A 17,762-nucleotide genomic window follows, 5' to 3' on the forward strand; every position below is an offset into this window, starting at 1 on the left:
TAAACAGACGGTGAACGGTGCTCTGTGGCACACCGACATTAGCTGCTTGAATGTCTTTTGAGTTGTTAGCTGCTGTTTCCATCGCATGAGCGATCTCCAACGCCTTCTTGCAAGTTAGTGTAACTTCACCTAACAATCGGCGTTGAATGCTGTCATTATTGATACCACAGACCAACCTGTCCCGTAGCATGTCGTCAAGCACCAGTCCAAACTCGCAATATTCCGACAGTTGTCTCAGCTCCGCCATGAATGCAGCAACTGAAACTCCCTCTTTGCGTGAATGTGTGTGGAACTTGAAGCGCTGAACAATCACTGACGGTTTGGGGTTGTGATGCTCCTGCACTAGCATCACCAATTCCTTGAATGACAAGTCACCTGGCTTCTGTGGGGTTGCTAAATTGCGTATCAACTTGTACGTCTTGGCACCGCACACACTGAGGAGAATCGATCTTTGCCTTTCCTCCTTCTCAATGCCATTCGCCAGGAAAAAGTGCTCCAGTCTCTCGACATATTCAATCCAGTCACCATCCAGCTCGACGAACTCACTGAGCGTGCCGACCGTAGCCGCAGCCATGCTACAAGCTAAAACTCCACGGAACTTATTTTCCGACCCTAACTACACGACACTCCGTCGTATATGTTTTAATCCTCGTCGCCAAAAGTGTGGTAACCAGAGGGTAATGACGCACGCACACTTGGAGCTCAGTTAGGGTACTTTACTGGAAACAGATCACCGTACAACAGCCCATCATTGATCATACATTCCGTAGGCGGTGCAACACAAAAAACCCGCCCGTAGAGAACACGGATAAAGGCACAAAAGTTCCGGGGTGCAATTTATAAATGAGTGCAACATTAATTCAGTCTATAACAGTTCTTATGTTGAAACTAAAAAGGGGCAAACCCTTTTATGATTGGTTGACGTTTCTTCGGCGGGAAAAGGGTCTTCCAGACTGACACCCCCCCTCCTCACCTCTCCAGTTGTCTTTTTCTTCGACACACAAGAAAAATCATATGTACATTAAAAATGCTTTAAAACGATTTGTTCTTTCTAGATTCTTTTCCCACGGACCGCGGACATTAAAATAACACCAAATATATATTTCTTTAAGCAGGTAATAAACATTTCAATGAATATTATCCAAGACACACACGCATTTTGCCTGTGAATTGTTTCAGTGGTGAAGAGGCGCTTCACAGACTCTGCATCTGGAGGAAGCCATAAAGTTCTTATCTGATTCTTGTTGGTCAGAATCTCGCATGAAGTGTTGAAATCCTCGGTCACTGAAGGTTTAGCTTGACCGTTCATCAAACTTCTAATCCTTCTTGCTATGGGAAACTGGGGCTAATGGTTTTTATTGCCCTGACCTCTCAACCTTTCTGCTGTGATTATTCATGCAAATTTTGTGAAATGCCAATTCCACCTGGTTTGGGGTTGTCTTATCATCGGAAGAATGTTGACACGGATCCTGAGGTTGAGTGTTTGAGAAAGAGAAAAATAAGCATGTTGTTTAGTGAAATATACAGACTGGCTTTGTTAGAAAAAAACAAAAACTGATAGAGACAGATTTTTTGAGATGATGGAAATGGTAAAAATGATTAAGTTGAATACTGAAGTGATTGCACCAGTGAAAGCTGTTAAAAAGGAAGTTGTTGATGAAAATAATGTAACTGAAAAAACAGATTCACCACCACCTTACATAGAAGGTGGAAACCAAAATGTGAATCCGAAAATGTCAGAAAAAAAAAATCCTCTTAATCCTTATGCACAACTGTCTGATGAATTGCAAAAAAAAAATGGTAACAAAAGAGAAAGTGAACACCCAGGCACCAGTGTTCAATGTTACAGGAGGGCAGCTGAGGATGGATCAAGATGGTAATGAAATAGACAAAACAAAAATGATGAATTTAAAAGAGATTATGGATAATGTAGCAATAATAACACACAGGCAAGAAAATCTCACGAGACACAAGAGATCTGTTAGACACAGCAGAAAAAAAAAAAAAAAAACACTTAGCAGATCAGTTGAAATGGCAATAAGACAAGGACAAAATAAAGAAGATGAAGATGTGAGTGCAGCCCTGACGAGTGCACTAGAGACTATTGAGCAGCTGTGTGAGCAAATAAATGACAAATCAGAAAAATTGAAAAAGAAAAAGTACAGTGAGGGAAAAAGCAGCAGTGAGGATGAGGAACAGGACAAATATTGTAAGTATAAACTTGACCCAGGCACGCCCCTGAAGCCTTCTAAACCTACAGTAAAAACTAGAAAAGGTAAGAAAGGGACACTAAAAGGGAGATCAGATGGATTGGGAACAAGCCTTTCTGGACAATTTCCTCTAGTGGTGAAGAGTGGAAGAAGGAGGGATACTACTGATAACGTCTCAGCAACTATGATGGATGTACAATGTTTGAAAGAAAAGCTTCCTCCTTTGGAAAGGGGAGCAGGTGCTTGGATTCATGTTTTTTGCAACAATATGACAGGAATTGTATTGGCTATTGGAGACACATTGTTACAGCATGTGTGGGTGCTGATAGTGTTGAAGTGTCAAAAATAGAAGAAGAAGCAGGAACTGATAATAAGCCTCATCAGGCACCATTCTCTTATCATTCAAGACAGGTATGGATGGCCATGAGGGAGGCGTTCCCTACAAAGGTGGATGTGAATGAACTTACGTCATGCATGTACAAAGATGGAGAAACTGGTAGTGAATATGTAACACGTTATAGGACTAAGTGGGAGGAACAACTGGGTGGTCCACTGACAGTCACCTTGCACTCCTCAGGGGGGGCAATTGTAAAGGGATGCCCCATTTCTGTAAGAAACCGTTTAGAGGCTGTAGCAGGATTGGATAAAAAAAAAACTATAATAGAATGCCATTATGTTAAGATGTTTAACAAAGAATTGAAAGAACAAGAAGAATGTGACAAAAATGACATGAGTCAATTGAATAAAACAAAACTCTGAGCTTCGTCAACAGGTCAAGGAAAGAGAGAGAAGAACAAATGGTACATTTCATGTGGGCAACCAGATCACTGGAGTAATGAATGTCCTTTCTACCCTCAGCATTATTTAACAGCCTAAAATACAATAAGCAAATAAATCTGCTTTCACCCCCCTACCTGATATGAATCCTCAGCCCTCAAACTAGTGGTAGCATAAAATAAAAGCTAAAAATTACAGATTATCAGCAAGACAAAATAATTCAATTATATGGCTATTACTAACTGAATGTGTTAAGTTGTGTAATTACAGGAAGGGAGATGTTTTAAATCAGCTGCACAGAGGCTGGAGCGAGTTGTGTTTTAAGGACTGTTAAAACAAAGGACCCCTGCTGACATTCCACAGGTTGTAAACAATTTCACATGAGCCGTGGTGCAGATGATGTCAGGCTCATGGAGAAAGTGACTCCTGTGTCCATCATATGCAAGTTGTAGGTAAGGGGAAGAATGTTGAGTAGAAGTGGAGGTGTGAATCAGATTGTAGAAGTGGAGGTATGAATCAGTTGCTGAAACGGTCAGTTAAGAAAGGTCTTTGGGTCATTAATGATAAAAAACATTTGGTCAAATAGAAAGATGTTTTTGGGGGCAAGACGGTGATGCACAGAGGATTCTAGTTGGCTTTGAAAAAACATTGCATTACAAAGCCCATGAGATATGTTTTTTTATCAGGAATTTGTTAATTACAGAAGTCGAATTTATCATTGAAAGTGAAAATGGTTACTCTTGCATCCTTACTGTACAATGCTTGACAATCTCATTTAGAAGGCATGGTTCTGACAGAGAATTCTTAGCAACATAAATAAATAGTGATGACGTTAATTTGAAAAAGAAAACTTAAAACGTTTCCTATAAAATAGATGTAGGTTTTAATTGAATGGTAAAGGAATGATTTCCAAAGTTCAGCACAAGTGAGGTCAGACAACATAACACCCCAGTTTCAATTCTGCAGAAATAAAAGTCGCATGTTTTTTTTGTATTTAACGAATATGTCTAGTTCTCCTTTTGCAGTTGAAGGAGACAAAGGAGGCCTTAAAAATGCCCTTATAAAGGTCATGGAGGATCCAGGTTTAAATTTGCATTCAGGTGGAGATACCTGGAATTCGACACAGCAGGTGGTGGGACCAACACCAGTGTAGTCTCCAACAAGGGTCAAAATCAGAGGAGGATATAAAAAAATTAAAAAATCAAGACAAGGGAACGCAGGATTTTCTGACCTGGATGAGTAGGCGCACTCAAAAGAGAAGTATCAAACACCTTCCAAAGAAACAAGCGGATAAGTACATGGGGAAATTACACAATTATATTACATTAATAAAAAAAGAAATTGGTCAGAGCTACTCCTGAATGAAGGTTATTTGTGTGTAGGTTGAAGAAGATGGACTCGGAGAAGATCGAAGACGGATTTCTGGGATCGGCTTTTCCTCTGCACGCCTGGAATCGGGACATGGACAAAGAGGACTAGATGACGAAGGAGAACAGTCACACCGACTATGGAAGATGAAGAACAATCAGACCGACTGCGGATGATGATAATGCTGATGGACTGGACTGCTGAGAAACATGATGAAAGACCACTTCTGAATAAGGCAAAACCTTGTGTCACCGTTTAAAAAAAATAATATTGCAGACAGATGATTATATTTTCAGTTATACATATAGCGTGTGCAGGTACATGATAATAATATGTCGTTGGGAAGATGATAATATTAGATAAAAAAAACGATAAAATGTTTTTAAAATGGGAGTTGTTAGATTAAAAATTATTATACACTATACGTATACGCCATACTTAAATTAATGCTAAAAGATAATCAAAATATAAAGTATAAATTACTAGCTTCATCTAAGAGCTTAAACGTTGGAATACACATTCACAATCAAAATTTCACTCAGACTGATTTACACTGTTGTCAAGGCAAGCTTGGAACAGACGTAGAGTCATGACAACGGTTAGTTAAACGTTTTTGTCTGCCCTTTTCACACCTTTAATCATGGATCAAAAGAACGAAGCAGGGACACATCTGTGGGGGGTGATAGGGGGAGGACCTCTCAGCACGGAAATTTGCCTTAAATATAGCGTTTTTTTTCTATCGTTCGGGACCGTTTTTCCCGGATCAGATTTCGATTCGCATAGTCGGTTTTGGAACAGGTTTTACGTTGGATGCCTTTCCCGACACAACCCTCTGCATTTATACGGGCTTGGGACCTGCTTAAGAAGACACGGTTAGACATGGTTAAGATCCTGGAGCAACTCTGGAGTCCTGGGAGAGACAAAAACCAACATGTGTGCCTGAAGTAAAGCCATGGCCTGGAAGCCCCCTCGACTGACCTTCGCTGGGGCCTCACTCCATTTTACACTGAGCCAAAGGAGTCCAGAGACGGCCGATCACACCGATTCTGTCGTCCAATAGACTCAGAATACTGAAGTGACTGCATCTAATTTTTTGTACACTTGGTACTAGTCGATCACAATCTTTCTCCAGCCTCAGGGTCCAACCTGTGTGCCTGAAAGTCAGCCATGGCCTGGAAGCCCCCCTTGACTGACCTTCGCTGGAGCCTCACTCCATTTTACACTGAGCCAAAGGAGTCCAGAGACGGCCGATCACACAGACTCTGTGGTCCAATAGACTCAGAATACTGAAGTGACCGCATCTCATTTTTTGTACACTTGGTACTAGTCGCTCGCCATCTTTCTCCAGCCTCAGGGTCCAACCTGTGTGCCTGAAAGTCAGCCATGGCCTGGAAGCCTCCCTCTACTGACCTTCGCTGGAGCCTCACTCCATTCTACACTGAGCCAAAGGAGTCCAGAGACGACCGATCACACCGACTCTGTGGTCCAATAGACTTGAATACTGAATTGTGCCTGAAGGTCAGACATGGCCTCCCCCAATGACCTTCTCTCCACTCCCCAGCTTTCTCGTGGAACTACATGTTTCCAACAAGCCTCTGTAGACCAGGAAGAAGGGTCAGTCAAATGCAGCAGCAGCACACAGAATACTCTCAACTTGATCCTCACTCCAAATTACTGCAACAAATATTTGCTTGGTATTCAGCCAAATGTGGTCAACCAGGGAGTGATCATCAAATCTGTTCAGTTTCTGTATCAAAATAGTCCCTAAAGTAAACATCAGAATCCCTTAATTTCTCAGTCACCATTTCCATTTCGCTTGAGAAATATGGTCAGCAGTAGCATAGCATGCACCGATTGACCTGGCAAAGAGAATCATAGCAAGAACAACTTTACATATTTTCCATTATTGCCAAACCCTTTTTTATGACAGTTGCAACCCCTGGCTAGTTTGCTCAAGGTCATTTAACTCCCCTTTCAATTTCGAAATAAGGCATTTTCTAAAGCAAAAATTATGAAACCAAGCTTAGACCGTCCGTATAGGATTGGGGCAACGGACAGTTTCTCGGGCTGGGCATGTGCGGTGACGTCGCAAACTTGATACAACTACAGTTTTCTCACAGAGGCAAAGCTCGTTCAGCCTTAAATAGCGCGGCTGCGCATGCCTGGGATTTGCTAGAAAGCATTTTGAAACTTTTTGACGTGTAGAGTCAAAGTAATCGAACAATGATTTCAAACATATTTGCGTGCTGTAATAAAGTAAACATGCGACGAAGATCCAACCTTTGTTTACTTCATTAGTATACAATTCACATCACTGTTAATAACGGATCATAGATAAATGTTCGAAAAATATGATAATTGAATCTAAATTTAAACTTTGACTAACTGTGTTATACAAACAAGTAATTAGTTTAGAAATAACTGATCAAATAATTAGCTCCATTAGTATTCAAAGTAGCATTTGATGATGTACAAAATAGTTTTTATCAACGCTCGTAGTTAATTAATTCAAGTTCATTTTTCGATACAAATTACTACCATCTATTGGCCATTTAGTAAAACTACAACAACAATTCTAAATAAATTAGTTGGAATATTCTGTATTTTTAAATCCACAACAATTTGGAGTACAATTACTGTATGCAGACATAAAAACAAACATTCAGTGTTGTACAAGAGCACAATCACATTTATTTATATTAACACTCCATAATAATAAATAAAACAACTTCTGTATAAAAAAAAACCAACCGTCTAATTTTTTGCAACATTGGATACTCCAATTATTTTGAAGATGAGGGGTGAGAGGCTTTGATGCCCAGTGTCGATGCTTAACAGAAGAGTGGCTAATATGCATTTAATTAGTGACGTCATCAAGTTTGCAACGTCACCGAAGCCGGGATACTTATAAAACAATAACACATAGTACTTGAAAATATGTCGCAAACTTGATGACTTCACTAATTAAATGCATATTAGCCACTCTTCTGTTAAGCATTGACACTGGGCATCAAAGCCTCTCCCCCTCGACTTCATTAAAAATTGGAGGATCCAATGTTGCAAAACATTAGACAGTTGTTTTTTTTTTTACAGAAGTGGTTTTATTTATTATTATGGTGTGTTAATAAAAACAAACATTCAGTGTGTACAAGAACACGGTCACATTTATCTCTATGTCTGCATACAGTAATTGTACTCCAAATTTTTGTAGATTTAAAAATACAGAATATTCCAACTAATTTATTTAGAATAATCGATGTAGTTATACTAAATGGTCACTAGATGGTAGCAATGTGTATAAAAAAATGAACATGAATTAACTACGAGCGTTGATAAAAACTATTTTGTACATCAAATGCTACTTTAATTACTAGTGAAGCTAATTATTGGATCAATTATTTCCAAAGAAGCATTTGATGATGTACAAAATAGTTTTATCAACGCTTGAAGTTAATTCATTTTCATTTAAGTTTATTTTTCTATACACATAACACCATCTATTGGCTATTTAGTAGAACTACAACAATTCTAAATAAATGAGTTGGAATATTCTGCACTTTTAAATCTACAACAATTTGGAGTACACTTACTGTATGCAGACATAAAGACAAACAGTGTGTACAAGAGCACAATCACATTATATTAACACACCATAATAATAAATAAATAAAAACAACTTCTGTATAAAAAAAAACAACCGTCTTAATGTTTTGCAACATTGGATTCTCCAATTTTTAATGACGATGAGGGGTGAGAGGCTTTGATGCCCAGTGTCAATAGTTAACAGAAGAGTGGCTAATATGCATCTAATTAGTGACGTAATCAAGTTTGCAACATTTTTCAAGTACGATGTGTTATTGGTTTTATGTCGCAAACTTGATGACATCACTAATTAAATGCATATTAGCCACTCTTCTGTTTGGCATCGACACTGGGCATCAAGGCCTCTCCCCCTCGACTGCTTCATTAAAAATTGGAGGATCCAATGTTGCAAAACATAAGACAGTTGTTTTCTTTACAGAAGTAGTTTCATTTATTATGGTGTTAATAAAAACAAACATTCAGTGTGTACAAGAACACAATCACATTTATCTCCTCTGCATACAGTAATTGTACTCCAAATGGTTGTAGATTTAAAAATACAGAATATTCCAACTAATTTATTTAGAATAATCGATGTAGTTATAATAGTACTAAATGGTCACTAGATGGTAGTAATGTGTATTAAAAAAAAGAAAATGAATTAACTACGAGAGTTGATAAAACTATTTTGTACGGCAAATACTACTTTGAATACTAGTGAAGCTAATTATTGGATCAATTATTTCCAGTTATTTCTAAACAAATGTTTGTATAACACAGTTAGATCAATGTTTGGACAGAGAATAACTGAATCTAAATATAAACTTTTACTACGATCCGTTAATTAACAGTTTTTACTTCATTAGTATATAATTCACATCAAAGGTCGGATTTTCGTCGCGTGTTTACTTTATTACAGCACGTAAATATCTTTGAAATCATTGTTGAAATACTTTGACTCTCCACGGCAAATCCCGCGCATGCGCAGCCGTGATAGTGTAGGCTGAACGAGCTTCGTGTCTGTGAGAGAACCGTGTAGACGTCATCAAAATTGCGACGTCACCGCACATGCGCAGCCGGGATACTGTAGGCTGCCTCTATCCTGTACTGACACCAGGCTCTGTTTAGAAAGAACTGCAGGCATGAGAAAAATGATTAAGGTCACAGAACCCTGGTGCTAGTAGCACAAGCCAACATCAGCTAATAAACTGCTGGATATAATTGTGTTCTACTGGAGCCACACACCACTTAGAATCAACTTAAAGGACACTTAATGTGCTGATTTAAGTGTCTCTTAAATTGTTCTTGGACCTCTATATACTCGTCAGTATGTATCCTTTTGCACAAAACTCTCATTTAATAAAGATATTTATATAAGACTAAATCACGTCAGAGTACCCACGACCACTCTGCTCTGATTGGTTACAAAAACACAAGTTGCAGTCAAGGACTCACGTAAATTTCATCTCAGCCCTGAAACTCCCGTTTTAGACATTAAAAACTAATAATAAAAATAAGGTTTTCTGCTTAATGTACAAAATCATTCAAATCATCATCAAGGTCATATTAAAACAAAAGAATAATAAAGTTCTTGTGGAACTAAATCATCACATTGACACATTGCCGATTTACTCACCTTAGTGTTGGTTCATGAAACACATGACATCCGGCTTGAGACAAGACAAGTGGATGAAGTTCGATAGCGGCGGCCATTTTAAAGAGGTTTCCCAGGAAGTGGGACTAGGCTAATGAAGTAGGCAGGACATTGGTTTTGATTGGTTCAAAAATACCACTGAAGAGGGATGAATAAAGATCTAAAAAATCAGTTTGGTTAAAATTGCAAAATAAGTTTTTTTAAGTCCCAATGTCTCAATGTGTTATTTTTCTCATTAGGGGTGTTTAGAAGAAGAGAAAATAGAATCGCGTGAACCGGAAATAGTCTCAAAACACTTCCGGTTGACAACCTCGAAACTCTATATAGAATAGACAACTATCACTGACCTAAAACCTTCTCCGTGCCGATTACCTTCCACATCCGGGTTGTCGTGACGCCATTTCCTTCAAGCATTCGCACATCGTTTTATCAGAACTTGTGTTTTATGTTATGAGTATTTAATTTGGAATGCAAAGGAAGCCAACTAATATTTAATAACGTTTTTGACTTGTTTTAGTTAACTCGACTGTTTTTAATGCATCACTTTAACATGAAAAAAAAAAAAATTGTTCGTACTTAAATGAAGGAGTTAGGAGAAAATATCCAGTAATTAGGCGTGGATTATATTACGATTATTTACATATCATAAAGTTCTTCTGCGCAAATATTCTGATTTTTTTATTTTTATTATTGGTTCAAAACCATTTAGAATTAATATGTGATAAATACTACCTTCAGGGGTGTTACAGTGGTACAGTTGTGTATTCATCATTAGTATGGTCCTTTTAAAATGTAATGACAAGCTAGGAAAAAGAGGGCTTCTAAAGGCCACAGACTATATTTCAAAAGGTGTTGCATGTATCAGAAAAATACACTGCTAAAAATAGAGTTAACAGAAAATTTAACCATTTATTAGCTTTTGAACATTGTAAATGTTTCCTTTTGTCACAAGCGTACATACATTTCTACAGCATATCACAAAGTTAAGGGAGGCTGATATTTTTGTAAATCATAATGTAAATCACACAATTTTTTTTAAATCCAAATCCTATTACAGACAAACTAGCTCACTTTTCTAGATAATCTAAAGTTACATCCAGATATTCATGATATAATAAACCAAATCTAAAGATGTTGTTCCCATTTCAAAATTAATATTCCTCTCCTTCGTCTTCTCCTTCATCTTCAACACTCTCAGTTCCTACCTCCTCATAGTCCTTTTCCAAAGCCGACATGTCTTCACGAGCCTCTGTGAACTCTCCCTCCTCCATTCCCTCACCAACATACCAGTGGACAAAAGCCCTCTTGGCGTACATGAGATCAAACTTGTGGTCCAGTCGAGCCCAGGCCTCAGCAATGGCAGTAGTGTTACTCAGCATACACACTGCTCTTTGCACCTTTGCTAGATCTCCTCCTGGAACTACAGTTGGTGGCTGGTAGTTGACCCCCACCTTGAAGCCAGTGGGACACCAGTCAACAAATTGAATGGTTCGTTTAGTCTTGATGTTGGCAATTGCAGAGTTGACATCCTTGGGCACAACATCACCACGATACAGTAGACAACATGCCATGTACTTCCCATGTCGAGGGTCACATTTGACCATTTGATTGGCAGGCTCAAAACAGGCGTTAGTGATGTCGGCAACTGACAGCTGCTCATGGTAGGCTTTCTCTGCAGAGATTACTGGGGCATAAGTGGCCATAGGGAAGTGGATTCTTGGATAAGGTACCAGATTGGTTTGGAACTCTGTCAAATCCACATTTAAGGCTCCATCAAAGCGCAGTGAGGCAGTGATGGAGGAAACAATCTGACCAATAAGACGGTTGAGGTTGCTGTAGCTGGGTCGCTCAATGTCGAGATTTCGCATGCAGATGTCATATATTGCCTCATTGTCCACCATGAAGGCACAGTCTGAGTGCTCCAGGGTGGTGTGGGTGGTCAGGATTGAGTTGTAGGGTTCCACCACTGCTGTGGACACCTGTGGGGAGGGATAAACGGCAAACTCTAGCTTGGACTTCTTGCCATACTCAACAGAAAGACGCTCCATCAGTAAGGAGGTGAAGCCTGAGCCGGTTCCTCCACCAAATGAATGCAAAATAAGGAAACCCTGGAGTCCATTGCACTGATCAGCCTAAAGTAACAACATAGTAAACATAAGTTTTAGAAGAAAAATGCAGCTTGACAAAAAAATGTGTTAATATGTTAAACTCACCAGTTTACGTATCCTGTCAAGAACCAGATCAATAAACTCCTTGCCAATGGTGTAGTGACCACGGGCATAGTTGTTCGAGGCATCCTCCCTCCCAGTGATCAGCTGTTCAGGGTGGAAGAGTTGGCGGTATGTTCCGGTACGAACTTCATCTATAAAAGTAACAATTTCTTTTTACCATACAATATAATCATTGAAAACATAAATGTTGTCTTAAGTTGCTTACCGATGACTGTAGGTTCCAAGTCAAAAAAGATGGCTCTTGGCACATGTTTACCAGCTCCTGTCTCACTAAAGAATGTGGTACAGGAGTCATCACCTACTGCAGTTGTCTTGTCACTTGGCATCAACCCATCCGGCTGTATACCATGCTCCAGACAGAAGAGCTCCCAGCATGCATTTCCAATCTGGGTACCGGCTTGGCCAATATGAATGGAAATACACTCTCGCTGCACAGAAACCAGAAAAAAAGCAACAATTACTAAACTATGGAGACCCTAATAATTGAGCACAACACCTCAGAATTACATGGAGAAAAAAATCCAACATTATCTCAAGGCCTGACATTCAGAGATGTCAACATCCTAGGATCTTGACATCACAATATCCACAATGCCACACTGGACACTGTCATCTGAATAATGGAGTGAAAGTGTTTTCCCATTGCCGCTTCAATTTCTTTGGCAAAAAACTGGACATAAGTGAGTTTAGCCAGACCAAGCCTGATCGGGACTTGAGAAACAAGTTGTAATATGATTAAGGCTTCTCTTAAAGCGATTCTAGGTGATTTGAAGTCAAGCGCCACGAGTGGACTAAAGTGGTAGTGTTTAGCTCGATGGGAGACCACATTACCCATAAGCACTCGCTAAACGTTGCAAAAGTTGCCATGTCCTGGTTTGCAGCAGTTGGACGAAGTTTATTATTGTTGACTTGTGTATTAAATGCTTATGTAGACTAATCCATTACATGTCACATTTCTGCAATATTTTAAATATTTTTTGTTCAAACACCTGGTTTACAATATCTTCTAATTTACTAATGACAAACTACAATTATTTCCTGTCAACACCCGATTAATTAATTTTGGCTCTTTGTAATTGTACCGTTAGAGACCAACATAGTAATTAAAACAAATTTTAGTTTTGCACAAACTTCACGCACAGAAAATCAAAACAATGTTGAACAAAAGTTTTATTATCAAGATTTTAATACACTCAAACATTGTCGTCCTAAGGAAAGTCGTTGCCGAGCCCGTGCAGGGATACAGTCCTGAAGCTTGTGTCACTAAGAATTCAGTGGCAGATCCTCATCTAAGTTTAGACCTGCAAGGCATGGAAAACATTTGTTTTGATGTGGCACACACAAATACAAGTTCAAATAGTCAGATTCATAAAGATTAAGAGCATTTTAAAATCTCATGAGTTATTTATCTGATACAAATCCCATTCATAATACATCAGTATAATACAATGATCTTATTTCACCAAATGAAGTACTTAATTCATCCAAATAGTCCACAAAAAAAGAGTTAGATTTAAGGACAATAAGACCAAAAAGGCTCAATGAATTATTCATGGTTAACAATTTTGCCAATGGGATATGGATGAATGATATGAAACATCTTCTTAAGTTTAAAAAAAACACAAGCAATGTCTTAATACATGAAAGTCTGTTTTTTCCCACTGTGTGGTATTTTTTCTTTTTTTACTGATAAATGTTTGATAAAAAAGAAGTTAACCGCTTGTTCTGTTTTTTGTTTTTTTATTATCAGTCATTTTATTTTATTTAAAGACTGAAAACAGAAGTGTGACTTCAAGTTTTATCGGACAAGTTTTACAAGCCTAAATACCTGCTTAGATTTCAGTTTATAGATAATGAATAAATACACTTTATATATTTATAATATTATAATAAAGCAGAAAGATACAGTCTGTCATTTAAATTAGAAAATATTGATGACACAATAAAGAACATTACAACTTGTATGACAACAACAGCAAAGAAATCATGAAAGTTGTTTGTTTATTACTTTGTGATTTTGTTTGCTGAGATATCATAAACAACAGTTGGAAATCATAATTAACATTTAGTTACGTTGCAGTGAACTGTTGTATGTTTGTTGCTCATAGTCCGACATTCCATGCCTGGGCTTGTAGCCCATCCTCAGCCTCCCTCTCACCCAGGAAAGTGAGACAAACATGTGATAGGATGATGATGTGTTTTTGAATCATATACCTTTCAAACTTTTTCTTTATAAATATAAACCATTGTTTCTGCAACTTCTGTTTTACAGGTCGAAACATCAAGACACTTACAGCAGCTCACATAACCTCTTAACCAGTGCAAATAGATCACAAATACAAATAGAAAATATAAATAGACACATAAGCATTTCAAACATTCTGAGCTGAACCGCCTCATCAAACACTTTCAATATTGAAATAGTGAAACAATAACATGTTTACTTACATGATAGATGCCTGCTTGTACTCCATGCAAAGTTGGAATTGGCTTAGGGATCGCACATTCCACAAGTCGGAGAAATAATCAAGCGTGAATTGAATTAAACTTTTTTTTTTTCAAACTCTTTATGGGATGTCTGCGTCAAAAATAAATTAGAGCCATTGTACTCCTCTATCCTTATCCGGTATTTTTGTGCCTATCTACAGACGACAACAGAATAGTCATATGTGTATCCAGGCAAGGGGACTGAATTACTTTCTGAAAATGAAGGTTGAGTGAAATGTTCGGTAAGGGATCGTCAGATAGGTGGGGATATGCAAAATAACAACATAGTGAAGTAAATTGCAGTTTTCCTTCTTGTTTTCATCCAAAATCATATCCAAGTTATTTCAAGAGTGTGTACCAAGCGGATGGTAGCCCTTTGGCTCACAGGGTGCCCTTGGAGTAGTTTTCAGTTGCGAAAAGGTTTGTGCACCCAGATGTAGAAACAAAATATTTTGTATTTATTTATATTTTTCATTGTTACTGTTATTTATCGCCCCCTTAATATATTAAATTATAATATATATAAAATATAAAACACTCTTATATTTGATCTTTACATTAATAAAAGTAATTAATAACAATTTGATCAAATTAAAGGTAAGGTAAGGTAAGGTAAAACTTTATTGATTGAAATTGTTTTTTCCAATAGCCACAGAAATACAGCAATTTTTCATGAAAAATAAAAAAATAATCAAAATAAAATAAGAACAAGAACATAAAGAGAAAGAACAAGATGACACAATCTAAGTCTAAAGATAAAGCCAAAGAACATAGATCAAAGAAAAACAGAAGACAAAGGATACAAAGACTAACATAGAACAGAACATCCAGATACTTTCACTCCACTCCTGCCCCCGAACTCAGGATTTTAATTACTTACTTTTTACTCAGAACTTAAGCTTAATTTTACACTTTTTACCCCTTATTTTTTGCTTGATGCCCCCTCACAACAGCCACTATATAAAACATGGCCCCTGATAAAATTACCCACTAGTGTTCTAAGTTGTGGTATTTCTTTACTATACTTTGAGATTTTATATTTCTGCATAAATATTTGATTGGCTGAACCATGGTGCATGGTCCATGACAACATAGTCATTTGAATAAAGGCAATATTCAAATCTCTCAAGGTTTTTTCAGCTAACATCCTCCACCAGGCTGTTAGGAAGCTAAGGCCTTCATGATCTATGCCACTTTGCACACAAACTGCCTCTGTTTTAAACCCTACTTTTTTTAAAATAATGTATAAAAGGTATTATGTTACTTTGTTTTTGTTTTTATTGTATTATTGTTGTGTCTGGCCACTTTACTTTATTTAAAATGTCCTCTGTCTACAACCTGAAAACAATGAGAAACGCAATCTCAATACCTTTTTAAGTCCTGTACATGTGAAGAAATTGACAATTAAAATCATTTGATACGATTAAAATTCCTAAGTAATAAATAGTTTTTTACGTCAATATAGCTACAGTACAATATTTATAAGCGAACACATAGGTATAAAATATATATACTAATAAATAAAGATATATCAGTCTTACCATTTTTGAAAAGTCTTTTTCCTGCCCACTTATATTCTGTAAATAGAATTTAAGAAGGTTTCTTTATAATGGCAGATTACACCTCAGTAGGCCGACATACCGCCGTATATGTCACTTTTGGTACGTAATCTCTTCCAAACCCCTAGTTCTGAAGAGTCCAAACCACCCGTCTTGGTTTTAATTCTCAATAAAGAGGATGACCAAAGAAAGACCAATGACTATGTAAAATCAACGTATAAGGAAGAAGGGTGTGACAAAAAACAAAACAAATCATCAAATAAAGCCAAAAATAAAACAAAGAACACAAGCAAAAAAAAAAAAAGATCAATAACAGGTCTTTTCAAAGTCTTTCTCATTAGTGATGACATATTTAAGAACAGAGGGTCACCTAATCTTGTAATTTTTTTGAAGGTCCCGAGGTTTGACTCTAGGTTTACTTGATTCAATAAAGAAAATGCGATGTTGTTTATATGATAACAATTTACATTATAGTTGGATTATGCCTTTAGCAAACATTTAGAAATTGTGATTATTATTCACATATACTACAATAGTGTGGTCTTTTCAGTCAACATCTAAATAATTGTTATAAGATGCTATCTGAGTGTTGATTAACTCATGTTGTTTGAAATAAAACTTTATTTTCGATCTTTCATTTACAATAAATATCGGATGACACTGAGCAAGACCAAGAGACTCACAGACTTCAACCAAGAAATACAGAATTCTTGATTGAAATGTTCTTATTTACTTATTGTACATTTATAAGAAAAAAGTTTGAAGGTTTGTTATTATACTTGATGGCGACTCAACGTTGTTTTGAATATATAATAGTTGTCGGTTTTGTTTATTTTTGCATTTATGGAAAAGATGTTAACAACACCACTCTTTGAAAGTGACATAAATTATTTTTTGTTTTCTTAACGTAATAAAGTTGTGTAATTCAAAATAAAGGCTACTTTTTTTTAAACCATGAAATGTTTGTATCGTCACTACCCAATCGACAGAAATGAACGGCGACAGGAGGGTCATCTCAAATGATCTTTACAACACTGGCAATAAAACTTTCTGATTCTTATGAAAGGTCAAAAAGAAAAATTGAAATAATTTGCAAACAAAAGGTAAGGTAAGGTAAGGTAAGGTAAAACTTTATTGATCCCTCAGGAGGTCTTCTTCGGGAAATTGTTTTTTCCAGTAGCCAGCAATTTTTCATAAACAATAAAAAATAATACATAAAAAATAAAATAAGAAAAGAACATAAGAGGAAGAACAAGATGACACAATCTAAGTATAAAGATAAAGACAAAGAACATAGGTCAAAGAAAAACAACAAAGACAAAGGATACAAAGACTAACATGGAACAGAACATCCAGATACTCTCACTCCACTCCTGCCCCCAAACTCAGAATTGTACAATTTAATAGCCCGAGGGATGAATGAGTCCCTGAGTCTATTTGTTTTGCACCTGGGTAGGAGCATTCGTGCACTCATTCTGCTTCTCTGCTCACTGATGACAGTGCTGAGAGGATGACTGTCATCATCCATGATGGACATGATGAGTGAGTTAACATTAAAGTCTTGAGCTTAATAAGCCTTTTTCAAATAAAGACATGACACATTAAAGAACAATAATGTTGTAATTGTGTTGATAATAACAAACCAGCGTGATAAAGAGGATGACTCAAAGAAGATACAGCATTAGGTTTGCTTACGAGTTACTTTTTCACTTTAGTTACTTTTTAGAATAAGTAAGTAAGTAAGTAAAATAATAAAATAGTTATTTCATTGACAAGATATAGAGTGAAATACAGGGGCCTGCAGAGACAGCTATCTAACAGCATAGGAAACAGACAAACGATAATCAAAACAGGATAAGGGAAACCAGTGAGTTATTGCTTTCATAACTTCAGC

At 37.1% G+C, this 17,762-nt stretch overlaps 1 protein-coding gene across 1 annotated transcript; it reads right to left on the reverse strand.

Annotated features, from left to right (window-relative positions):
* Window positions 1-10,475: 10,475 nt before the first annotated feature.
* Window positions 10,476-16,035, reverse strand: LOC148080414 (tubulin alpha-1A chain-like). Its single transcript, XM_087792101.1, has 4 exons — window positions 15,851-16,035; window positions 12,028-12,250; window positions 11,805-11,953; window positions 10,476-11,723 (listed from the first exon to the last, which is right to left on the reverse strand). Exons 1-4 carry the CDS (start codon window positions 15,851-15,853, stop codon window positions 10,743-10,745), a joined length of 1,356 nt encoding a protein of 451 aa, XP_087648227.1. The 5' UTR covers window positions 15,854-16,035; the 3' UTR covers window positions 10,476-10,742.
* Window positions 16,036-17,762: the final 1,727 nt, after the last annotated feature.

Source organism: Callionymus lyra, chromosome 5 (assembly GCF_982586985.1).
Source record: "Callionymus lyra chromosome 5, fCalLyr1.hap1.1, whole genome shotgun sequence".
Taxonomy (NCBI): Eukaryota; Metazoa; Chordata; class Actinopteri; order Syngnathiformes; family Callionymidae; genus Callionymus; species Callionymus lyra.

Bases quoted from the DNA above. Each gene is read 5' to 3' on its own strand.
- LOC148080414 (XM_087792101.1), bottom strand. The intron at 11,954-12,027 runs GTAAGCAACTTA...TTACTTTTATAG, and splicing joins CTTGGAACCTACAGTCATCG to ATGAAGTTCGTACCGGAACA. The intron at 11,724-11,804 runs GTGAGTTTAACA...TTGTTACTTTAG, and splicing joins TTGACAGGATACGTAAACTG to GCTGATCAGTGCAATGGACT.